The following is a 26,908-nucleotide window of genomic DNA, read 5'->3' as shown; positions in this document are numbered from 1 at the left end:
AAACAATCAAACACTCCCTATAGTGTCTGTGGTTCTTCATGGAACCCATGTATGACCTCTGTCAGGACCCTTGCGGGGTACGGAATTTTCATATTGTTATTGTGGAGATGAGCGTATTGAAAGGAAGGACATATGAGGTCTCTGGCTTCTCTGCTCTCCTTCATTACAATGCATTTGCTGCTGCAAAATAAAGGCCAATTTAGAAACACTTCCCAGGAGGCTTAGACACTTCAGTTTTTATAAATTAGCAGCAGGCAGCTCATGGCAGAAAAGGTATTAGTAGTAATAGCTTCTGACTTTCAAATACTCATCTTGTTCCCCTCTTTGCACAAGATCTGGTTGAGGTGTAGGGAAAAAAGATAAAGACTATGTATAGACTAATTTTTTTCTTTGCAAAATAAATCACATTTTAAATAAAATAAAAGCACTCAAGGGAACTCTAAGGTGAGTCACTGTGAAAAGCAGTCACCTCTTAATTTTTTTTCCTTTAAAACCAGATTTACATCGATGTGGCGTAACTTAAAATAAGCTACATTCACAAGCAGCTTCCCTGGAAGTACCCGTTCTACTGCTTGCGTAACTTTAAGATGACCCTGTGCAAACAAGATCAACTTAATTTTCCTGTCACAATCCCAAAAGCCCAACAAAAGAATCACTGCAGGTAAACTAAAGCAATACAGCTTGGGAGATGAAGCATATGATGACAAACCTTTCTTTACATCCTGTTACTGTCAATCAGGATCTAATCTCTGTCATGAAGGTTTCTATGCTGATATTCCCACTGCACTTATCACTAATACCACTCCATCTTTCACTTAATTGTTCCCTAATAATTTTGCATATGTCAGCTCTATTTTATTACCCATATTATAAACTGCTCAAGGGCAAAAATGCTTAACCTTCTTTGAGACATACCCCAGATAGCACAATACCCTGTGTGTCGTAGGAGCTTAATGAATGCTTGTTGAATTAGTGGGAAAAAAGATACTACTTAGACATACTACACCACAAAGTGGTCTTCTAACAAGTGATGTCTACACAGAGTCTGCATGTGCATTAAAAATAACATCCACTGGTTTCAGAAAAACTGGGGAAGACATATATGAACTCATGCAAAGTGAAGTAAGCAGACCCAGGAGAACAGCGTGCATAGTAACAGCAATGTTCTATGATGGATCAACTGTGATTGACTTAGTTATTCTCAGCAATACAATGATTTAAACCAATTCCAAAGGACTTATGATGAGAAATGCTATCTACCTCCAGAAAAAGAACTGATAGAGAGTCTGAATGGAGATCAAAGGATACTTTTTTAACTTTATTTTTCTCGGCTTTTTTTGTCTGTGTTTTCTTTTGCAACATGACTAATATGGAAATAAGTTTTTCATGATTGCACATGTCTAATCTGTATCAAATTGCTTGCCTTCTCAAGGAAGGGGGATGTGAGAGAGGCAGGGAGAGAATTTGGAACTCAAAATTTTAAATAACAAATGTTAAAAATTGTTTTCATATGTAATTGAAAATATATAAATTTTAAAAAAATAACATCCACATGAAGAATCTGAATTTGAACAAATACTGGACATTTCTAACAGGAAAATGAGACTATGGAGTACACAGCCCAAGAAGGAAACATCCAAAGGGCATATGCAGGTCAGTTTCATTGCTTTAAAAAAAAAATCCCATTTATCTGAAGAAGAAGTGTGCCACCTAGTGATTCACCCAGAGCCTTTCATGAACAGCAAGCTTTACATTTAATGTTTAGGAACAACTGCGTACCAAGGGGGACTCTGGACAAAGGAATGAAGTATTCCCTCTTGTCAGCTGTAATCCCCTCCCCAGGTTTGCCTGTCCACCAGTAGGTTCTCTCAATTTTGTATTATATTCAGAGTTAAAAATGTCTAAGTATCTTTAGTGTAAGTAAGCTCAACTTATTTCCAATCACAATGTTATGTCTCTGTTAACAAAGAAGATTCCCCCCGGGGACACTGTCAGAAATTTCATGACCATAATTGGAAATAACATAAACATGTATTTCAAGACCCTAATCTCTTCCCCTCTGAGTTCCAGAAAGGTCTGTCTTTCCTCCCTTCCTTTTTGGCAATGGAGGCTGTGATTCCTCAAGTCTGGGGCCTACATGGAAATACACTCTCATTTCTCTTCCAGCAGTTGCCTGTCAGGTGACTGCTGCAACTAGCTGTCACCTGAGTGGGGCCTTTCCTTCTCTTTCAAACAACAGAGGCAGCTACGTGTTACAATGGATAGAGCACTGAGCCTTGAGTCAGGAAGACTTGAATTCAAATCTAGCTTCAGGCACTTACTAGCTATGTGATCCGAGGCAAATCACTTAACCTGTTTGCCTCAGTTTCCTCAATTGCAAAAATGGTGATCACAGCACCTAATTATCTACCTATAATCTTGGGCTATTGTGAAGGTCAGATGAGATAATAATTGTAAATCACTTAGCATAGAACCTGGCACACGGGTGCTTAATAAATGCTTTTTCCTTTCCTCTTTTCCCTCTATAACTGACATCTGTATTCAGGCAGGTAAATTCAGCTCCACAAGAAATTTGTATCTAGGAAAGACTTATTGTCTCCTTTCTTAGCTGCTTTTTGTCACAAATGAAATAATGAGGAGACAAGACCTTCTCCCAAACTCTCCCATGCCTACATTGGTTTTGTTAATGGGGGTTTTGTTCTCAAAGGATTTCTCCATTGAAGAATTCTTGTTCTATAAAATTCCTGGCCAAGTTAAGTGATCAAACTGCTCAAGGGACAGATTCAAGAAATCAACCATATTTATGTGCAACAGTTAAAACACAACATCGCATGTTACTGTTCTAAATAATAATAAAAAAAACTTGGGCACCTTCTGTTCCCACAGCATTCTATAAGCCCTCTTTCAGAAGGTAAAAAATTAATTTTTCATCCATGAAAGCCCTTCATTTTGAATCTTTAAAGCAGGTATCAGGTATCCTTAACCTTTTTTGTGTTGCGAGCCACTTTGGCCCTAGACCCCTTCTCTGAATAATGTTTTTAAACAAATAAAATTAAATCCCTGAGATTACAAAGGAAACCAGTTCTGTTGAAATAGATTTATCAATTTTTTTTAAAGTATCCAGATCTTTAAGGGGATATGAATTTCAACTTCCTTCCCTGAATATTATCCGATACTCAATTCAGAATAAGGATACTTCTTTTTGAGAGCAGAGAAATTAACCTGGCATTGGATATAAATAAGAAATGTGACTTAGTTCACACAAAGGATATCAGGCAAAAATAAGATGAACCACGTCAGGGATATCCAAAAAATGGAGCTCAGCAAAATAAGGGCTGGCAAATACTTGAGGTTCTTGTGCCCCACGAGGAACCTGTGTTAAAAAAAAAAAAAGGAAAACCTATTTCTAGAGAGCATGATCAACCAATCAACAAATATTTATTAAGTGCCCCCATGTGCCAGACATTGTTCTAGGTAGTAAGGATACAAGACGAAAACGGTTATGGCAAATTCCATGCACAGTCAATATTTAGTTCTATTTCTGCACCCCCCTTCCATTCCCACAAAGAAATTTTTTTTTCATTCTTAGAGAAAACATTTTTTAGCCTGTAACCTAAAATTTTTACACATTTTTTACCAAGTCATCTAGACTTGTTTTGTTTTAAAGAATTATAAAGATAAAATATATGGAATGGTTTAGGTATAATCATATATTTCTAAATTGCTGTCAAAGCACGTAACCAGTGGCTTGTCCTCCTATTTTACTAACAAACCAATAAACCACTGAGTCTCTTTCACTGTTCCAAGTCCACTGACTTATATAAGTCAATTCATCTATTTAGGCCTTAGTTTTTTTATCTGTAAAATGAGGGAATCAGCCTTGATGGTCTTCAGGGTTTGTTCCAGTTCTATGATTGCTTATATACCTAAACGCCCAAATGCTTTCACATATTTTATGTACGATGCCAAGTTTTTACAATACTGTTCTAGTATTTAAGAGCCATAGTACATATACTATGTAAAAAGAGTATATTTACATAAATATATATTCTAGCACATAGCAAATGTTCTGTATTTCTCTTACTTCCCCAATCACACATGAAATAGACCTTAAGCATTTCCAGGCTGTAGTCACCTCCATAAGAAGCTATGAACCTAATATGTTCAAAACTTCCCAAGTGACACGAAGATTCTCACTCATTTTTGTCAAGTGGATTAGTCACACGCATACTGAAAGAAAAAGCTTTAAGCCTTTTGTACATAGCCTTTGATTTCTCTAAAACAACAAAGCAGCCGTGCTTTGGTAAAGGGGAAGAAGGCAGAGAAAGATGGATGCAACAGGATTATTTCTCTTAAACAATGGTAAGGGCGGCTTACTGCCTGGAGAAACAGCAGGTTCCAGGCAAGTCGATCTTGCCAGACTTGCTTCCTCACTGCCAAATACAGCAGGAAGGTCACCCATCCCACTGGCCCTCAGGATTTAATTATGTTGATTATTAACATTCACATTTCTAGGAAAAGGCACAAACCCAGAGAAGCAGTAGAGCTATAACTGCTGATTCTGGGACCTGGGGCAAGCAACACACACACACACACACACACACACACACACACACACACACACACGCAATCAGCATGAAAGGTGCCCTCAAAGTGATCCCTTAACTTCAGAGTACAGAATGACACTCTTTTTCTTTCTTTCTTTCTTTTTTTTTGGACATGGCCAGTGCAGGAATTTGTTTTTGCTTTCTCAACGAGGGAAGGAGGGAAAGGGCTCTGGGAAGGAGAAAAGGCAGATGTGAAAATAAAGTAAAATAAAATTGAATTAAAAATTTAAAAAACAGTATTCCTTAAGATAACTTCCGTTGAAGGAAGGGGAAAAGGGAAGTCCTGAGGAAAATCATCAGGACACAAGGCCCCCAGGAGGAAAGAAACTCCAGGACACTACTGGGCAGGCAAACACTGAGGGAAGGAGCAAAGTGAGGAGGGAAACAGCTCAAGTGGAGGGTGGTCACTGGAGGAGGAAGCATACCATTCTTGCTAAGTATAATTAGTTGTTTCTATCTGCCAAAGGAGTACAAGTGTTGTCAGGGTCCTCTGACAATCACCACTCTGGAACCAAGCTGTTACTGCCCCACCCTAGCTCTGCTAGTCTCCATCCAAACTAAGTAATGAATGCACAGCCACTGTGATAGCAACTCAGGAAAAAGTGTACATACCTTGGAAATAAAGACACAACAAAAAATACTGCAACAAGAAGACTTCCTTTTAAAAGCCAAGAATCTGAATTGAGGTCCATTATGTATCCTATTGCCCACATCGTAATTGTGGAAAGTGCCAACAGCAGGAAAAGCTATTAAAATACAATAGGTAAAATATGTTAGACTCCTTATAGGATCCACGTCAATAATAATTATTTTAACAATAGCAGTGATACAGGAAACTTCCTGTAGTTGGATTGCTAAGTCATAAACTTAGAGAAATATACCTGAAAAATTCCTATGAGTTATGGTGAAAATCCTGTTGAGTTTTGTGTTTAGATGCTTAAAATGTTTAGTTGCTCAAGATGTGTATTTTTTCTGTAAGAAATATTACCTGTTTTAGAAAGTCACTTCAAGCATAAGTTGGTTTTGTGTGACTATAAACTCTTTCACATAATTGTCTATAATAGAAAGAATAATACAAGGCTGATGGTTGCTAACAGGAGCACAATCAACTCCAGACCTAGCTACGGAAGTCAAAAGATGGAGGAAAACAGTTTCACAATTCTTCCCAAATACATTACTAAGCAAAAATGCCTTTATTTGAAGAAAAAAAAATAGTCCCAGGGTCTGTCATGCTGTATGCAATGTTAGTTTTCATTTATGGGTTTCACAAAGAGATCTACCACGTAATTCTAATTTCTCTGTTCTGCATACATGAAAGGGAAAAAATTATAAGGACAAGTGATGTAAAACCTGGGAATTACTTAGGCACTAGTTATTAAAGATAGCAGTGGTAGGGATAATTCAAATTCAATCCAGTAAGCATTTACTAAGTGCTTACTTTGTGCAAGACAAAGAGGCCCCACGGTGCACTGAACAGAGAGCTAGGAAAACATGGAGTTGGCCTTGGCTCTGAAAGAAATGAGAAATGTGATTGTCACTCAATTTCACAGTGTCCTGGAGAACTTTCCAAGCCAGAAGTTATAGAAGAGCTGCAGAGAGTTCCTTATTTTTCTGAAATCACAGGTCCAGAAAAACAAGAAAGGGACAAGATTGTATGTTTGATCCTGGAGACACAAAAACAAGATGAAAAACAGTCCCTGCCCTCAAGGAACTTCATTCTCCTAGTGGTAAACAACTTGTAAACAGAAAAGCACATACATAGTAATCTGAAGAAAAGAAAACAAAAACACTAAACTAGGAAATAAAAATGGCACATGAGCAGAACCTAGAATAAGGGTTCTAAGAAGTGGAATTGAGGAGGGATGCATTCCAAGTAGAGGGTGTGCCCACGCAAAGGCATTGTGAGAGAAGATGGAAAAACAAGCAGGTCAATCTGGATGTTCCTATAGTCATGACTTTGAAAAGCACCCAGACTTGTGATATAAAAGTAGTTGGAAACTAGTGGCATGTATTTTACCCTGGAAAGACTTGTAATTATTAAAGGTGAGTTACAATGGGACTTTTTTTTTACCCAAGGCTTATTTATAAAATTATTGTTGGAATAATTTCCCAACAGTTAAGGATTAGCAAGATATCTGATTGTACTTAAGTATTGTTTTCTTTGAGACTTGCTCTGCAGTACAAACATCTTTTAAAAATATTTAGTAACATAGCTATGTTCAGATGTTTTAATATAAAACTGATTTTTAAAGGGTTGTCAAGAAAAGCATGCTAACCTTTCTCCATTAGCTCCACCTACATCTAAGCCTGATTGTTCAGACCACACAGTGCTACCATTCGTTCATCTGGCAGCAATGTAGTCTAATTGAAGGTCAAAGAGGGGTAGTGACTTCAAGGAATGAGCCTGTAAATCCAAAGAGAACCTAACACTTCATTTAGGTGTAATTTTCCATATGAGGAAGATAAGCATATACATACATACATACATATATATACACACACACACACACACACACCCACTCACATATATGTGAGTGGGTATATATAAAAACATATAATACACATATAATTATAGACATAAGGACATTTCCCAAAACATAAAATTGGGTGGGAAAATCATTCTGTTCTGATTCTCCAAGAAATTAAACTCAGCCCAAGAAAATGTCCCAATAAAAATTCAATTGATCACGCCCATGGCCTGACAATCCTAGGGTCCTGTTCAACGTTTCTTGGCCACCAGGCCCACTGAATTCAGTCAGAGCCAGAGAGATGCCCCTTCTGTGGATTCTGTAGCAGCATCTGCAGCAGGGCTGAGCCAAATCTAGGCATCATGCCTCCTTTGAAAATATACCTTATACCTATGAGGCAGATGTAACCTCTATAACCCCAAAAAGGAGAAACCCATTTTGTTCCACGTTGGCCGTCAGTCAAGTCAGGCCCTGGGGTTGACACAGTGTCTCTCTCTTTGACGTACTTTCCAAGTCTAAGTTTTTTGTTTGGCCCAAACTTGTGATTTCATTGGTATAAAGAACACTTCAAGAGGAAAGTCCCTCTTCTAAAGTAGATCAACACCTGCTCTGTGCCTTAAGAGTCTTGGACAGCTCCTTGAGCACCACCTGACAGATGAAGTGACTGCACCAGAGTCCCACAGCTGGTAAAAGTCAGAGACAAACCCTGGCCCTCCTGACCTGGAGGCCAGCTCCACTCACTTCACCTTGATGCTTCTCTTTCAACTGAAATATGGGTTATGATACAAATCGAGTGAGAGCTGGATGAAAAGAAAGGTTCTTTCGGGTACTTCAGAGTTCATAATCAGTGTAGTCTGAACATGGGAATAATGGTAAAATTGAGGTTTCCAAACTCTAATTCTAAATCTATCATTCACACAGTAAAGGCCACTTCTTCCTTTGTCTCAGTTTACCCAAATACAACACAACTATAATATTCTTAATGGCCCAATGCAGAAGGATGCCATGTTTGCTAATTCTGAACCACTCAAAAATGGAAAGTACCAATTACTACTATTATCTATATCCTAGATGGCTACAGTTGGATGGGGAAATCTCTCATTTGAAATATTAGTTTAAAAGAGGCATCTGGATACTCTGCTTTACCTTTTCTCAACAGAAAGCATAATTTGAATCTGACTGCTCTAATTTAGATTTTGTCAACCATTTGGGATAATGGGAAACTGTAGCTCTTAAATCAATGAGCCAAATCTTAGCTTTTTCAGGGTTCAGAAGTTCATTTAAAAATTTATAAGAACACAAAAAACAGAAGTTGAATCTTCGAGTTTTTTATGTCAATTGCTAGTCCTCAGTAATTCTCCCAAGGAAAACCATAAACATTTAACAATTCCCAAGAAAAGTATGACTTGCCACTATTTCTCCTTGGATTTTTTCCCTAATAGCCTTAAACTTCAATGACTATGTTCAACAAATGGACTCTGAAATACCTCACATTTCTGTAGCCACCTGCAAAGTCTTAAGTTTTTGTTTGCTCTCATTTTAGCTTCTACTCTTAGCATGTGGATAATCAGCTGATGTCTGTTTTTCTGAGCCAAATCAAGTGGTGTTTCTCCCTGAAAAAAAGAGATAGGAAAACTAATTATATTTTTAAACATCATGCATACTGTGCATTTCTCTGAATCATCACAATCATAAACTCTTTTTTTAAAGGAGGAACCATGTGATGTTTGTCCATCATTCTCATTTATTCTGCGATAAGTGGAGACAAAAGTCTTTTCTAGGCAAAGATACAATTAATGGGAGACAAATGCTTATTCATACCTTAATATTTCTGATATCCAGACTTGAACCAGCTTGCAAAAGTTTGTCAATGGCACTAACGTTTCCTGCTGCAATTGCCCAGTGGAGGGGAGTGTTTTGGTGAACTTTATCTACTACATTGATAGAAGGATTAAACTTTAAAAGAAATCCAGTGGGTTCTGGTCTGCATATGAAAAAAAGGTAAGTACCACAATGTATTTAGCAGAAGATAACTTATATTGGGGAATTACTTACATCTTTCCCCACTAATACACAAGGAAGTATTTATCAGGCCCCTACAACATCCTGTGCTAGGTGGTGTGGAATTTATATTCCAATGGTATCTATTTATAAATACACATACATACAGAGTACATGTGATTTCATCTGTAGAGGGAATTCTCTCTACCAATCTAATTCTATTCATAGGGAAAGTCCTAGGGAGCTGCCTAAGGCACAGAGACACTAAGTGATTCGCTCACAGTCATAGCGTCACGGGGCGAGGGATCTGACCCCCGGTATTCCTAACTCAACCCAATCATCATCGTCGTTGTCGTCGTCGGCATCGTCATCATCATCATCACCATCATCATAGCTAGCAATTAGATAGCAATAGCACCTGCCATGTGCCTGGATACTATGCTTAGCTCTTTACTATCATCATCTCATTTGGTCTTTACAACAATCCTGGGATGTAGGCACTATTACTATCCCCATTTTACAGTTGTGGAAATTGAGGCAGAGAGAACTTAAGTGACTTGTCCAGGGTTATGTGGCTAGTAAATGTCTGTCGTTGCTGTTGTTGTTTGTCCTCTGTAGAGGACCATGACATCAGGGAGGTGATACCATGACCTGCATTTGACTTTGATATAAGTGAGGCTGAGCTGTGCTGAGTCACCAGCCTCATTATCTCTTTCAGAACCATCTGGGTCCAGTGGCAGGATATGGATTAGGATGACTGGAAATGGGCCTGGATGCAGTGGGAGACCTTGGCCTTTTTAAACTATGGTCTTTCCCAGGTTTCAGTTTGACTGAGGCAGCACCAATTCAGTGATTACAGCTAGGTAAGAAATAAGGCAGAGAATGGACTTTTTCTTAGTAAATGTCTGAGGCTATGTGTGAATTCAGATCTTCCTGACTCTACTCCAGGCCCAGCATTTTCTGAACCATGGCACCACCTAGCTGCCTCCTGTATCTTTTATTCCATGTTGCTTCTTCTTAATACTTACAGTTACTTATAAACAATTTATTTTAAAATAAAATATATTAATTGTTAAATTAATTAATGCATGAATGGGACAGTCTTTGCCATCAAGGAGTTTACTGTTTATCTGGGAAAATGAGAAAAGATAGGAGATAAATGGGAGAAAAGATATACCAAATAAGAGTGAACAATATAAGAAAGAATAAAAAGGAAGAGTTGTGCATTAATGCAAATTTATGAATTCATCTAATGATTTGCAAAACAAATCAAGAAATATTTATTAAATACCTATTATGGGCAAGGAATTTTTCTAGAGATTGTGGGAAAGTAGAGTTGTATAAGATATGATTTCAAATTTCATCTTTGTAGAAAGTCACTTGGCAGAGCTTAAACACTATTTTAAACTATGAAGGGTAAATATCATATCTCTATTGCTTTCCCAGAATCTACAGCTTGCCCTAAATGTTAAAAAAAAATTTTTGTGGTAAAGAAAGTGAAATTCCTATGGCTACCCTTAAAGCTAATGATAATAGCTCACACTTAACCTACTTTAAATAGAACAGACAAATGAAGAGAAGCTCTTAATCTTAATCTATATTAAAGCGATGGACCACAATTGAATGGAATAAATACAAAACTGGAGAGAACTTTATAAGTCATCTAATTCAATGCCCTCATTTTATAGATTAGAAAATCAAGTATTTTTACACAATTATCATCAATTTTTTTTTCCTTTCTACAGTATTATGGACGTCCCAGAGAGCCTAATATTGAAACAGCAGAGTCTTTTTTAGTTTTTAGGGGAATAATGGCATTGATACTATGCTCATGGAAACTGATAAAACAAAGAAAGAGAAGACAAAAACAATAAATGTTTGGTATTTAAAATTAACGGCATTACTTCCCTCTTTCATTCATAAAGCTTAGAGACTGTGGCTGTAGAGCACTATATACAATGCTGTACTTGGCTAACATACGGGCTGTTTTTCATTTCTATCCTTTCTCATAAGAAATGTCTCTCTGAGAAGAGGGGAGGAATATTTTGGGAAATGAAAGGTGATGTAAAAAATCAATAAAAATGTAAAAAGTAAAGCAGATGGCATTAACATGTGGTGACCAAATCTTGGCCTTAGAGAACAGATGAGGAAACGTTGCCCCCTTCATGGGAGCCAGGTGACACATCATGGGTATGGGATATGGTTGTCAGGCCAAGGACTCTCGTTTGGCTTAACTGATTTTCTTTGATACAAGGGAGGGCTCAAATAAGGGGCAGTGAAGCGTCAATATTATGGTGGTATTTTTAAAAAGGTATCAATAAAATTTTTAAAAATAAAATGAGTAGCATTACAAGAAAAGTTGGGCTTTTCTTGTCTCTAATTCGGTTTCTAAAATATCAGTCACCGCTGACAGTTGATCCATGGAAGCAGAGACTGTTGGAAAACATTAACAGTAAGAAATGGAGCTTTTGCACAGACAAAACACCAGCAATCACATGGTTATTAATCCCACATATTTGTGATGACAAATATAAAAAAGTTTAAGTTTTAAGTAGCTCATGGAACTGTATATAAAAAGAGATTTTTTCTGAAATCAATGGTACTTAATGTTAATGCAGTATCCGCAATACATTCGGAGAGGTTTCAAAGAAAATATTTATGGCGTTTATACATTTCTTTTGCAAAGCTGCGTTTTATCATTTAGATTTCAGGCTGCAACCATTAAAAACACAAACAAAGCTAGGAAACACAAGTCAAGTTAATGAGCCTGCACCACCGAATATGTAACCTATCTGAATGTTTTAATCATCATTAAACTAGACTTTTCATCATAACAAGCTAATGTTTTCAGAAAACATTTCAGTGGTGTTCCAAAATGCAAATATATCAAGAGGTCTAGTCATAGTTCTACTGTCATTCTTTTATTAGGGGGACATCTTCAAATCCCAAAGTTACACAGACCTAATGAAATACATGTATGCAAAGGGATAGAGAATTAGACTGAGTATAACTCAATAAAGCTCAATACTTACCCAAGTACTTTGTAAGCTGACAGCATGAGTGGTGTTTGCCCATTTAAATCTGTCATGTCTATACTCTATTTCAAAAAGAAGAGAAGAGCTGTTCAACGTCACTTTTCAAATATACTTAAATATTTCAAGGTTGCATAGATCTCCTCAACTATGAATACAAAGCCTACCTACCTCCTTTAAGCTTTAACAAACAATCTCTGTAAATGGATGAGGCATCACCTAGCCAACTTCATACCCAGGCCATCTCTTCACTAGACTCCAAAAAGCCTGTACCAGAAATCAAGTACTGGAGGACTTAACCCTTTAATGCCTAGAATTCCCACTCTGAGGCTCCAGTGTCCTAACTGGTGGTTGCCTCGATCACCTACTATATCTAGGCTTGGGTTATGGCTACACTTCACTTCATTTCCCTAATCACCTGCCCCATAATTTTTCAAGCCAAAATATCCCTCCCTGGCTAGCACTCCTTTATATGTGTTATTTTACTCTATTAGAATATATGCTCCTTGAGGACAGGGATTGTCCTTATTTTTGTATTTTATCTTCAGCACTTAGCACAATGGCTGGCACATAGTAAACACTTTTTCATTCATTCTTTCATTCCTTCATTCCCCTCTGTAAGATTAGAGAGTCATTCCAGGGATCCCTGGGACATCCTTAGATAACAAATAGCCAGTCTAGCACTACAGTCAAACACACATACACACACAGCCTTTAGAGGCTTCACAAATGGGCAGAGCTGGTATTCTGTTGGTCCAGTTTTCAAGAACCCAGGGTCCCTTTGATGACATGATGAGGCATCAGAGGAGGATTTTAGTGGAGAAACTTTACAAATATGACATGCAAATATGGAGTTAGAATTTCTTTTCTTTTGTCAATATAAATACTTTGTCACACTACTCAGCAACATGGTTGTAAAGACAATTCAAACAGCATTTCAATTAATCTTATGCTTTATATTCCATAGGCTGGAAATGGCTTTTATACTAATATTTTCAAAGGAAATCATGTATGATTCAATTCTTTGTGAAAATGAGACAGGAAGAAAGTTGGAAAAGAGGAAAATTATATCACTCTTTGCAATCAGCAAGTAATGTTTATAATAAATTAGAACTAGAAACTGCAGTCATCAAAACTCTCTTTCCATACTCTAGATCAGAGATGGGGAATCTGCAGCCTCAAGGCCACATGAAGCCCCTTAATAAAAGGATTTCTTCTGTGAAGTTTAGATTCAGTCAAAGGGCTGCACTTGAGGACCTAGAGGGCCACATGTGGACTCAAGGTCTCAGGTTCCCCACCCCTGCTCTGGATTATACTTTTGCAAATGGTAGTTTCATCAGTAATGTGCCCAAATCTATTAAAAGGTCCTTGAGATGTACTGTGTTCTCCCTCATATGAGGTCTTCAGACAGAGGCTGAAGGACCACTTATGGAGGGTGTTAAAGAAGGGAATTTTTCAAATAAACTTCAATACTTCAAAGATGGATGATGGCCTCTAATGGTTCTTTCCAAATCTGAGGTTCTGCAATTCTGAAATATGCTGTATACAATCATATACAACAGAAACAGCAAAAGTGCCTTGAACTAATAAAGGCTATATGTGCCTTAAAGTACTGTGACATACAGGGTGTCCCCAAAATCTTGAACTTCAATAGTTTAAAACTGCAGTAAGACTTCTGAGATGCCTTATATGAAGACAACCAAAGGGAAGGAAGTAGAAGAATTTATTTCTCCTGCTCCTTTCTAATTTATGACTCAAGAGGTTATAATTATTCTACTTCAATTAGCTAAGACTGATGGAAAGTACTTGTTTAAACCAACTGCAATCATTTTGATAGCATTTGTGTAAATATGTTTTCAATCTAAGTCTACTGGTATGTAAACTGTTTTCCCATCAGAAAGCATATCTTGGGCAGATAAAGTTGACAGTGAAGCCCCTCACTTCTAGTATCCTATAATTTAAACTATCATGTTGAGCTACAAATGGATGCCTCATTGGGCAAGTCATTTTTTACAGAATAATTTCTGAATACACGTGAGAAATGTGAATTCCAATTCATCTTTTATCTACTACACAGGTGATGGGTTAATTAAGGGCTGTACTAACATTTTTAACATGTCAGTGAAAGAAAAACCCAGGCTTTGAAGATATGTTTTAAAGATACAATGGAAATTGTTGGGTTCAAATGGAAAACTATCATAGGCTTACATCTAGTTAAGTGCTACAGAGCCAAATGGAATTTACTTTATGCCTGAATAGAGTAGATGGAAATATGGTGCTCAATACCTATGCTAAGTGTAGCTATTTTAAGGTTCAATGAAAACTTCCATACTTCAATGGATTCTTTGCCTCACCAAAGCATGTACTTTTTCTGTCACTTAGATCACAATCCATCAATGGTATATAAGCTTGAGAGATTCTTGTTCATGATTCCTGGTAAATCCTCTCTGAGGTGGCCACTCAACATACTGAAGTATCTATGAGTGTGTGTGTGTGTGTGTGTTTAAACATTTCAGAGATACTACTGAGGCACACAGACTATCCACTGGTTATCCCTTATTCCTTACACAATAGATCCACAATCTCATACCTTCTCTATTTATATGTTCTTGATGATCTTTTAAACACTAATTCTCACAATATAAGTAATCACTGGTAACATAAGGCAGACTTCTTACATGCATCTTACATCATGTCCACTGCCCTGTGGGTCACCCACAATTCTGTTTCTTCTGAGTTTGGTACTCTATGATTCATGGCCATAGGGTATCAATGAGAAAACATTCATATCATAACAAAGATAGGCTTTTGCAGGAGGAAGTAGTTTTGGAAAGGCTGTAAAATTTCTCAACCATGAGAATTTCTCAAACATAAGCCCAACCTCTTACTTAATAACTGTGGGAGCAGCTCACTGTTCACTAGCAGCCCTAGTCTAAGATTTTATATCAATCTATCTAACAATGATGATGATATATATATATATATATATATATACATATACATATATAAAATAGATTAACTAAATGGGCTGCCCTGAAACTGCATGTGATAATCTGTTCATTATGTGTTTTTCATGCCCTTTAGTTTTCCAGTATGAATGACCAGGCCTATATCTTTAGAGCGATAGTGCAGCTCATAAAGATGACCCTGGAGGGCTTGATGCAGAGTACTGTGTTCTACAAACAGGAACACTTGGAAAATATCACCATTGAAAGGAAATCTTTGTACTATTTAGACTGTCTTGGTCTATACCAAGTCCCCGTTTTATGCCTTGCTTGTTGATGATACTCAGCAGATACAGAACAAGTGATCATTGAGATTGTATCTGCTATAGAGACACGTATGATTTTAACATACATGTTTAAACATCTTGTCTGAGTAAAGCCTTTCAGGTTGCATTGTGTTCTATCAAGTGAAATGCTATAGCAGGATCTCACATCTTTTACACCTCCTAGGTCGTAGTGTGATTGTAAAGATGGAGGCTGCTGTAGAAAATTGTCTGTAAAAGCCTGCCTGTTGCCCTCTTGTGTTTTTATCAGGTATAAACTTGATGTATAAACTGACCATTCTCACAAGGATTTTATAAAGATGAGAAAGTAGGTCTATAAGCACAAAGTTGCAGATGTTTTATTGGTCTGTTATTTTTAGTAACGATATTCAATGGATCTATGTCCTCATCAATTCTTGAGCTCCTTTCAATGATGCAGATTGCAACCCATCCATGCCTACCATATATTATGTGACTATTATCCAAGTCATCCCTTCAGTTTACCAGAGGGGTATCACCCCATGTGCTAGAGACCCTCCTTACTTTCTCTTGATATTGTGAGGGTACCAGTGAAGCACTCTGGCTGTTCACCTGTCATCTTTTGTTCTTGCCACATAACCAGCCTATCTTCTCGTTTAATTACATGATTCCTTGATGACATCTTCTACTCCTTTGGAGTTCCTCATTAGTTACATGTTTTTGCTTTTGCACACCTACCATGAATATTTCCATTGCCCTCTGTGTGAAATTTATTTTTAATTCTTCAGAGACAATTGTATTCCATGGGAGAGTGTTAATATTAAAAACATGGATTTTTACTTTCATGGGAAGCTTGGGGTCAGTAAAGGAGCTTTGAAACTTACCAAAATCAATCTAATCCACTCTCTTTCTCCTGGGCCAAACTTGTTGTCAATTAGGATTACCTGTCCTAGATATACATAATGATGGAAAAGCTCTATACGATGCCCATTCAAATGTATGTTCAAGCCAGGGCAATAGACAGCCTTCATTACAAATCTCTTCCTGAGGTTCTGCGATGTTCTAGAATTTGATGAAATCAGCACAATTTTGCAAACAAGAACACCTGGAGGACTTCACCATCGATAGAGAAACCAATAAATCAAAGTGACAGTATCATCCATACTGTGTTCCTTTCTTTTGGAATATTATCAACTTTGAGATATTTAAAAAATCAAATTAAAAATGTTTTTAAACTTGTGCCATGTCCAGCACAGATTTCTTCTCTATGTCAAGGTCAAGTTCATCTGTTTTTCTGACTTTATCTTGTGTCATTACCACTTTTTCAATTGGCTACTGGAGTGGTATGGTCCAAATGTGGTGCTCCTCCTGTCTTCAATGATCTTCTCCACATCATGTCTATTTCTTGTCCTCCTTCCGGTTTCATCTATCAAAAATCTCAGGATAGTCTGGCTTTGCAGTCTCATACCAAGCTATTTCCTGTCAACTTCTTTTCTCTATTTTGTGAGTTGATACTATTCCTCATTGTGTTATATTCCTCCATTGTGGCAGATGAGCTTTTACACTAATCTAGTGTTGATCTTGGCTACTATATATTTTCCTTGGCTAGGTGTTCACATTTTTTTAAATGTGATTACCAGGGTCTTTTGGTCTTCTTGCGATGGCAACTATTTGGTACTCACTTAAACTCATCTAAGGAATCTCATAGACTTTTATATCTCCTTTTGTCTTCCCATTTTTCAAAGTGAAAAAATTATTTAAAAGGTCAGATTAGTGCTGATGTAATTGCATGCCTTGTTACTTCCTCATTTTCACCCTTTATTTTTAATTTCTGTCTCGATTTTAACTTTTCTTCTTTGTCAGTGGCCTGACTGCTCGCAAATAGGCAGTTCTCTCATAACGGTAACTAGTTATTTCCTGTCCATTAAGATATAACCTTTTTCCATTGTTGTGATGTTGTTCAGTGCCCACTATAGCCAGCACCTCCCAATGATCACCTTGAAGAAAGTATCCCCATTAAACAGGCAAGAAACTTTTAAGCAGCATATAAACAAGCCTTTTGACTTTTTCATTTTACCACAGGCTTCTTATCTTTCCCCTCCTGTGCCCACCTTCATTCTGATGTCATCAAAAATCACTGTATGTATCAGACTCCATTTGGAGGATTTGATCAAACTCTTCATAAATCTTTTCTATTTTATCTTCTGCAGCAGGGACGGGCCCATAAGCTCTAAGTATTTTCATGGTGGCCCACCTGCTTATCCTCCTTGGGAGCATGACCAAAGAGCTCACAAAGTGGCTTCCATTGCCTCCAGGGATATGATGAAAACCAATCCTGACAAGCCTATTACTTACTTCTCTGATGAGAAACTGTGAACGGTCCTTTCATATACCATATTACTTTACACCTATCAATTACATTTATAGCAAGAATAACAAAGCAGATATGGTTCATTTCTCTAGCATTCTACCAACACATTACCCATTAAACAAAGATCTGATATGTGTGATGCTTAGTACCTATTTTCCTTCATTTTATGGAATCAGAAGGAGGACCAATTGGAATTTTTATGTTTTATGCATCATCATGCCCATAAAGTTCATCATCTAATAACTGACCTTCTAGTAATGAGCCTTTCCACATTAGGCTAAACTGGTCCTCAGGGAACACATATAGTCTGTCACCGGGATCATTTTCAAAGCCTGTCTCACTTAGAAGAAACTGCCAGAGTTTTCAATTGTTCTCATGGCTTTGAGAACTCTGGGTCACCTCAACATCTAGGTGAGGCACAAGGCCTTTTGTGATAGAGCCTTAAATCCTACTTAAAATTGATTAATAATTAGAATCTTTCCAATTTATAACAGACGAAACATAAAGAACATTTCAAAAACATACCTGACCCTTTGAGATGAGATATGCTATGACAGGCATATGCTGAAATAACACAGCCAGATGGATACCACTAAATCCTTCTCCATCAATGAGCGTGGGATCTGCGCCACACTGGAGTAACAATATTACCATAGGTAAATGTCCTTGTCTGTAAAAGAAAACAGAAAAAAAAATACTGTTGAATTTTATAGTACAGAGGGAAAAAATAGATATTAACTCGTATCACCTTATCTGAGCCATGATAGATTTAGTTTAGAAATAGATAAACTAGTAGATTAGATACACATGAAAAGTTGCTTTCAAACCTGTGGATGCCTTTAAGTTAGGAATGAATGTCATATACATGGGATGTTTTATAAGCAGGAGATGAATTGGTGATTTCATAGTGCTAGAAAAAGACATGGAGGTGAAGTTTGCCTATGCCAGCCATTCCTTATGAATATATGCAGACTGTCAATATGTGTTCTTGGTCATGGCATATGAAAGATATGTGAGCTTGAAGTTGATTCATTTTGGGAAGTGATCAATGCTCCAAGAACACCGGATTTGGAGTCAGATGACTTGGCTTCAAACCCCAGTACTGTTATTTGCTACCTGTGTGACCTTGGAGAAATTATTTAATCCTTGTGGGCCTTAGCTTCCTCATGGGTAAAATGCAAAGGTTGGACTAATATCTTGGGTCCCTTCCAGATCTACAATCCTATGAACCATGAAGGAGATCTTTAGTTGAGTACTCCAGGGACTTGTTTTTGGTCCTCTGCTGTCCAAAATTTTAATTAATAACTAAGATAAATATGGTATGCAGATCAAATCTGTGAACTATATGGAACTAGAAAGAAAAGCTAACACATTGGATGTTAGAATTGGGGTCCAAAATTTTTTAACTAGATCTGATAAATGAAATTATAATAGCTAACATTTATAATATAAGGTTGACAAAGCATTTTACATACAACGTCCCATTTGATCCTCAAAACAACCCTACGAGGTCGTTGCTATTATTACCCCCATTTTATGGATGAAGAAACTGAGGACAAGAGCGCTTATGTGACTTGCCCAGATTCATGCAGCTAATAAGCGTCTGGGGCAGAATCTGAAGTTAGGTCTTCCTGACTGCAAGTCAAATGCTTTATCCAACACACATGTGGTTTCAAAAAAAAATCAACTATGTAAGTTCAGGATAAAGAAATCAAGGGTGGAGAATAGTTCATGTAAAGAATACCTGGGAGTTTGAATGGTCAGCTAGGTCAATAGAGTCAAGACTGTAGCAAAGCAGCCTAAAAGGCTAAAGTGATATTACGCAACATTATTAGAAGTTTAGGGTTCATGGGTAATTATGGTTCTGTTCCTTCCATAGTACTGTGTTCAGCTCAGGGCACCACATTTTGAGAAAAGCATAAACAAGTTAGGCACCTTCAGGAGAGCAATCAGGACTGCAAGGGAACTGGAAATTGTGCCCTATGAGGATGAGTTGAAAGAAATAAGCATATTTAAGCTGAAGATGAGAGGACTGAGGAAGCAAAATGGGAGCTGCCTTTAAGTATTTAGATGGCAGTCACGTGAAAGTTTAATTAAACTTGCCTTTTCTGGCCCCTGAGGGCAGAAGCAGGACCAACAGGTAGAAGCTTCAGAGAGAACTTGATTTGATATTCAGAAAAATTTTGGAGCTGTCCAAGAGTATTATATCTTAGAAGACAGTGAGCTCCCCCATTAGTGATTATCTTTAAATGGAGGATGAGGGAAGAGGGATTCCATTTTGGATATGGGTTATACTAAATGACATGAGTTCCCTTCTAACTAGGAAAATCTATGATTCTATGATTTAATACAGTTAACATGCTGGCCTCTACCTCCTACAGGAGCATGGAGCCTGATTCTACAGGAAAACAATTTATGCCAACAACTATAACTTTGAAATTACTTCTTATACAATATTATGACTATTTACAAAATGAAAAATGTTATTTAAGCACCAGCCAGATAGATGTTTCAATTTAACAGACAGCAACATTGTAAGTCATGTTATTTTTCAAGAATATATACATATATTATATCAGCCTAGGTTATCTTTCTAAATATTTGACTGGGAACCCACCTACCAACTCCATTTGTTTTCTGGCTCAGTCTCTCTGCCAACTTCTTTCTATTTTAAGGTTGGAGCTTCATAAGATTAAAGTGGGCCCTTTTGTAAGAAATGGAAAGATTTTAAAAAGAAGGTAGATGTAACTTTTGATGTACTTCAATGGTTCAATGGCCTATGTCAATACACCCTCAAATGATGTAAATTGCAACTGCTCTCTGACTCAGAGTAGTCATAGAATGTATGTCCACTTGAAAACTTTAATCAGTGGATTAAAAAACACAGCTTGATCCAAAAATCAGTGGCAAAGGAGGCATATCCTGATAGCATCTTTTTCTTCAGGAATTGCCACTGACAAAAAATTCACTACCCTGTAACAATCCAGTGAGGTCTCTGAACTTAGCCCTGATTAATTCATGAGCAGGGAAGCTAGGTGGCACAGGGGATACAGCGCTGGGCCTGAAGTGAGGAAGACTCATCTTCCTAAATTCAAATCTAGCCTCAGACACTTATTAGCTGTGTGACCCTGGGCAAGTCACAACCCTGTCTGCTTCTATTTCCTCACAAAATGATTTGGAGGAGGAAAAGGCAAACCACTCCACTGTCTTTGCCAAGAAAACTCCAAAAGGGGTCACAAAGAGTCAGGTATGACCAAAAAACAAGTGAACAGCAACAACAACAAATTCATGAGTGGTAGATGTATTGTCTCTCCAGCTCACATTCACACTCACAGCCTTTTAAATACGGCAAGAGACCTGTCAGAACTTATGCTGTGCCCATGTGGCCTTGCTGAACCTGGGATCATTAGCATGGCACAATGAGGCAAACAGCAGGACTTCAGGAGAAGACCTATTAACATAACAGAGTTGAAAACTAACACTGCTAAACTATGGCCCTCATAGTTGATGAACCAAATGGCCTAACAGCGCTGCAGAAAGATATGGAGCTAAGATTTGCCAATGATAGCCATTCCTTGCAAATATATGTGGATTGCTACATTTATCTAACTCTGTATTTTCAAGTTCTTTGATACAGGGGAAAAAATACATTTTTCTTACACTACTTTGGCTTCAAATGAATTTGCATTTAAAGGTTATCTTTAATGGGCAATGACGAGGTAAAAGGGAACTAAGAAGGGCAGAAGAGGGACTTTTAAATTACAGTATAGCACTGAGCGGGCACCGGTGGGCTCTACTTTAACTGCCTGGTATTTCATATTGGCCTGTCTGTTCTTTGACAAATGTCCATTTGGGACAAATTCAGTCTACTGCTAATGCTATCAGGATATGCCTCACATACCTCTGATTTGTGAATCAAGCTGTGCTTTTGAATCCACTGATTAAAGTTTTCAAGTGGACATACATTCTATGACTACTCTGAGTGAGATCCTCAGTTTATAGAAATAGGAGTTCATCTATGTGATTAATTATAGGGACAGGAACTAGACCAAGGATCTCACTGGTATAGGGAACTCTTTGATGAGAAAACTCCCTTCCCCCATGCCAGTCAGTGCCTCATCTCCAACTTACACTCTAAGAAAATTGCTTAGGGCACTAATATGTTTAGTGACTTGCCCAGGGTGACACAGTATATACCAGAGGCAAGAACTAAGCCCAGGTCTTGCTGGCTCTCTGTGCACTATGTGATGCTATCCCTCAAGATTAATTACTCAAAATATTTACCCTAATTACGGAAACAATGTTTAATGACATACATCTGAGTCTTACAATCATAACTGAACAACTACATTATAACAAAGGAACAAATGCCTCTAAAAAAAAACTTAAGGATAACATGAAAAAATTATTAAAACTGCTTATAATGCTTAGATAGGCTTAAGTAACCTAAACAGCTCTGTTACTAAGGCAGTGTGGTTTTGTGGAACCTGGGTTGAAATCTCAATAATACCAACTCACTGGGTGACCCTGGGCAAGGGTTTCACCTATCTGAGTCCAAGTGACCTCAACTACAAGATAGTGATAATATTTGCAATTCTTAACTCACAGATTTGTTGTGAGCAAAGAACTTTCAAACCTTAAAAAACAATATAAATGTGAATTCACCATTAGAAAACTTACCTGATGGCCCAGTGAAGAGGGGTTGAATTTAAGTCCCCACCCAACTGATCTACAACAGCACCTTTTGAAATATAAAACCTATGCAGAAAAACACACAAGTTTATTAAAATCCAAAATTCATAATTCATCATACTAGTTAGATTTGTAATAAATGCTAACAAACAAAGATACTATTTGCCAAAAGAAAACACATTTTCAGCTCTATGGAACTAGGAAAAAGATTCTTCCTAGAGTCTTGTGCCCTTTCCTAGTCAAATATTCTTGGCTGGTAACTACTGACTTCAGTTACAATCTTCAGTTATAACTTTCCTCTTCTACATTGGCTTATTGTTCTCCGCACATTCTCACTAACCACATCAGCCTTCAAAAACTTCACGCCTAAAACACTGTGTGTAACACTGTATGTATTAGTGTCACATATGAAGCAATCTTAATGTGGTGAAAGAACAAAAAGAGATCATATCAGTTTTAATAGTGAATTCAATTTCTCATTTGTACTACTTTCAAAGTAGGACAAAGCTGGAAAGTCTTTCAGAAAAGTTTAAATAGAGTGCTCTCATCTTATTTGAGGCAAAGTTCTGAAAACTCTTAAAATTAGATAAAATAAATCTTCCTGAAATATATGTGATGTTTTATGTAGTTTATTAAAGTAAGTAGAATGATTTTTTAAACGTGACACAAAAAATATGTCACATTACTTTATTACACCTCGCATTTATGGTAACATGAAACAAGGATTTATTAAGCAACTATTATGCACCATGCATTTTGGAAGGTATTGGGGACAGAAACCCAAAAGTAAAAAAAACCCTGCCCTCAGGAGTTCACGTTCTGTTGAGTGGAGACAAAATAGACACAGAAAAGTAATTACAAACTATACATAAAACAGATAAAACGTAATTAGGGTGAGGGTGAGGCACTAGCAAATACATCAGGATGGACCTCTTTTAAATAAAAGAATTGGTAGTTAGGCAGAGCTCTGAAGGAAGAAGCAAAGGAATCCATGAAGTAGAAGTGAGGAGGGAGGGCATTCCAGACTTGGGTTTGTGTAGAAGCATAAAGGTGGGAGATGGATGGAATGTAGCAAACAGAATAGGAAGCAGGTGAGTTTGGTGGTGATTAGAATGAGCGAAGGAGAGTACCGTACAGTAAATCTGGAATATGGCTGGAATCAGATTGTGAAGAGCTTGAAATGTCATTGTCTTTTCCCCTGGGGACAAGAAAGAGTCCCTAGGGTAAATGGGACTTTCTTGAGCATGGGAGTGACAGTCAGAACTGTGCTTTAGAATACAAACCATGTAAAGAATGAGGTGGAAAGGGAAAAGACTGGAAACGTAGAGAGTAACCTACTATTGCAATAATCTAATGATAAGTGATTAAGAACTGAAGTAGGATAGATGTGGTGTGAGTGTAGAGAAGGTTAGAAAAGGTATTATGTTGGTAGAATTGAAAACACTTGTAAACTAACCGGACCTAAAAGTTGAGGGTACGTAATGCATCAACAAGGACTCTTGTGACTGGAAGGATGGTCGCTACTTCAACAGAAAAAGGAATGAAGAGATGTTTGGGCAGTGAAGGTAATGAATCCTGTTATGGAAGTGTTGCTTTTGGGATGCCCAAGTGATATCTATTCAAAGTTGTCCAAAAGGTAGCTGATGATATGGGGAGGAAAGGGGAGAGGAAGAGAGGACCCAGGAGTGGGACCTTGAGCACACGATGCACAGCAAGTGGGACATGGATGATGACCCAGCAAAAACAACTCAAAAGAAGAAGCCAGACATGTAAGAAGAAAACCAGGCATCGGGAGAACTCAGGGAGGAGAAACTAGCTTACAGCATCACATGCTGTAAAATTTCAAGAAGGAAGCAGAATGAGAAAAGGTTACTGAATGGTTAAAAGATCATCAAAAAAAGCACACAGAGTCATTTCCAGATACTTATCCAAGACTGGGTTGTGTATGTGATGGAAATAACAAATTGTTTTAAATAGTTACTTAACTTTTTGAAAAAGATTATGGCGCCAGTGATAACTTATCCTAAACTTAAGATAGTAAATGACAAAACAGTAAAATATATACATTAAAGAAATAAAAAGGATCATGGGTAAGCAGCAGTATAATAATATTTTAAAATTTTACTTAAAGGGTACTTCAAAATTCTCCCAACCCTCTTCTGATCATACCTCTCAAACGTAAAACATTGTAAGATTTCAACTAAACTAGATTCAAGTTTCTGATTTGCCATGAAAGGCATTTTTACACCCTTCTTTAAAGACTTCACATTTTTGGTACTCAAATTTTGTCTTTATGTTCACATTGATTTGATTCGCAGCTTGTTGAAATTCACATTCTCAGGGAAGTGATGATAATGAAATAGAATTTCTGAGAACCAAAGTCCTTCACAGAGAAATATTAAAAATGGGTCATCACTCTAACTTATGCTTCAAAAAAGAGAGAAAATTCACACACAAAAAAAGAAATGGAAAAGGAAAATAATCATCAACAAAGAAACAGAGACATTTATGGAGCAGTTGCCCAGTCTTACTTTACAAGATCCAGTCTGTTGTTTATAGCAGCCCAGTGTAAAAGAGACACATTTTCTTTGTCTGGTTGTCTGACATCATATCCAGCTTCTATCAACTCTTTGCATCGCTCAAAAATCCCATATCTAAAAAAAGAAAACATTCAAATCCATGCCACAGAGCATTACTTAAAAACATTCAAACACTAAAATGTCTCCTTTCAAAAGGTTCTCAGTAGTCTATCTTACAGGTGAATAATATGGCGACTACAAATCAAGGTAAGATGACAAGATTGAATAGCATCATCCAAGATGATGAGTTCTAATACTAAAGCTTATGCTGATTTACTCCATTTCCTGATTCAGAACAAATAATGCCTGGTTAGCAAGTCCTCTAGGTCAGGACTAACCAGAAATGGTCTATGATTTTATGTAACAAGGATGAAGTACTGATAATGGATAGTGATATAAAACAGGACTCAATTCTCCATCATAGAAACAACTTTAAGATTTTGCTGAAAAAGTAATACTTCTGGTTTTTTCCCTATAATTAGTTAGCTTTATGTCTTCTATTAAAGTTCTACTCTAATGCCTCCTCATTACAGATGTGAGTCTGGAGAAGACAGGACTTATCAGGGACATGAAGTAGGTAGCTAAAGGAGTGTTTGGGAGGATGTCATGAAGAACAGGAATAAGATAGCACTTCCAAATCACAGAGGGCAGACTTAGGAGCTGTAGGTGGGGCTTGCAAGTTTGAGCTTGAAGGAAGAAGAAATTATCTAACAACTATAGAGCTTTCCTGGGTGGAATGGGATGGAGATCTTTGGGAAAGAGCTGGATGATCACCTTGTCAGGAATATAGTGGAGGACATTCTTGTCCAGGTGCTGGTTGAACTAGATGGCTTTGGGTCCCTTCCAGTTCTGCGATTCTGTGATCAAAAGCTATGCTAGTGGAATGCAAGCCCTGGAAGATCATTACCAAAAGGTTGGCCATCAGGCAATCAATTTTTTGGCCACAGCAATATATGAAGACTACCTACCAAGTTGTACAGGGTTTATGATTTACAACCATAGACAGAATATCCACAGAGAAGAAACGAGAGATTTGCTAAGAAGGAAATTTTGACTCACTACCAAGAAAAACTTTTCAACAATTAGAGCTGGCCAAAATTATAATGGGCTGCCTGAAGAGATGATGGGTTCTTCTGCCTTAGAAGTCTTCCAGTAGAGACCAGAAAACCAATTTTGTTTATGTAATAGTATTCTTTTCACATATGGGCTGGACTAGATGAGCACTGAAATCCCTCCTAATTCTCAAGTTCTATAATTCTGTGATATTTTTGTTTAAGTCTTTGATTGCTCTTTTGAGCCATTCTGAAAGTTCTCAGTAGTTATGCTCTTGTCATCCTGGTATCTTTTCCAAATTTGTTGGAAAACCTTTTCCCAATACCTTTTTCAGGGGATTTTTACATAATTTTCTTTGTAACTAAGTACACTGAGGGAATTCTCCTCTTTAAATGTTTATTTCTCTTCTTCAATCAATCTTCACCTGTCTTTACAAATCACTTTGCCAATTCTTCTATGGTGTCCTTATTTGAAGAGTGCTTCTTTCCTTCTGAAGGCCCAATGTTGTTAAGCCCCTCTTCCCAGACCCTGCTGCCTGTTATCTGAGACTCCTGGCACTGAATTAATCTATAATCCTCTAAGGTTGACATCCAGTTGGATAATGTTTCCACAATACTCTGACAGACCTCTATAGTTGAGCCTATTCTCCAGTTTTCCCAGATCTATTTGGTTCTATGTCTAGGATCTATATTCACTTCACTTATTTTTAGTCAGTACCAGAAGAATTTTTACGATAACCACCTTCATCAAGTTACCTACTTGTTTATCCTTATAAATTTCCTTTAGCATTTTAATTCATTCATATAAAGAAATGTATCAATACTTTGACAGTGCATTCTATCTACAAATTAACTTACG

General features: G+C 37.3%; 1 protein-coding gene across 1 annotated transcript in view; it reads right to left on the bottom strand.

Moving 5' to 3' along the window:
* The window catches only part of ZDHHC13 (zinc finger DHHC-type palmitoyltransferase 13), a 61,985-nt gene that overhangs the window by 16,877 nt on the left and 18,200 nt on the right, over positions 1-26,908 (bottom strand). The window contains exons 3-10 of the mRNA XM_036762244.1: positions 24,950-25,072; positions 22,407-22,484; positions 18,252-18,396; positions 12,109-12,173; positions 8,897-9,059; positions 8,563-8,688; positions 5,220-5,353; positions 3,273-3,373 (exon numbers count right to left, since the gene is read on the bottom strand). Coding sequence (XP_036618139.1) covers positions 3,273-3,373; positions 5,220-5,353; positions 8,563-8,688; positions 8,897-9,059; positions 12,109-12,173; positions 18,252-18,396; positions 22,407-22,484; positions 24,950-25,072 — 935 coding nt within the window. The remainder of the gene's footprint in view (positions 1-3,272; positions 3,374-5,219; positions 5,354-8,562; positions 8,689-8,896; positions 9,060-12,108; positions 12,174-18,251; positions 18,397-22,406; positions 22,485-24,949; positions 25,073-26,908) is intronic.

Source organism: Trichosurus vulpecula, chromosome 6, assembly GCF_011100635.1.
Source record: "Trichosurus vulpecula isolate mTriVul1 chromosome 6, mTriVul1.pri, whole genome shotgun sequence".
NCBI classification, from domain to species: domain Eukaryota; kingdom Metazoa; phylum Chordata; class Mammalia; order Diprotodontia; family Phalangeridae; genus Trichosurus; species Trichosurus vulpecula.
The sequence above is the reverse complement of the archived record's forward strand: the minus strand, read 5'-3'. Positions and strand labels throughout refer to the sequence as shown.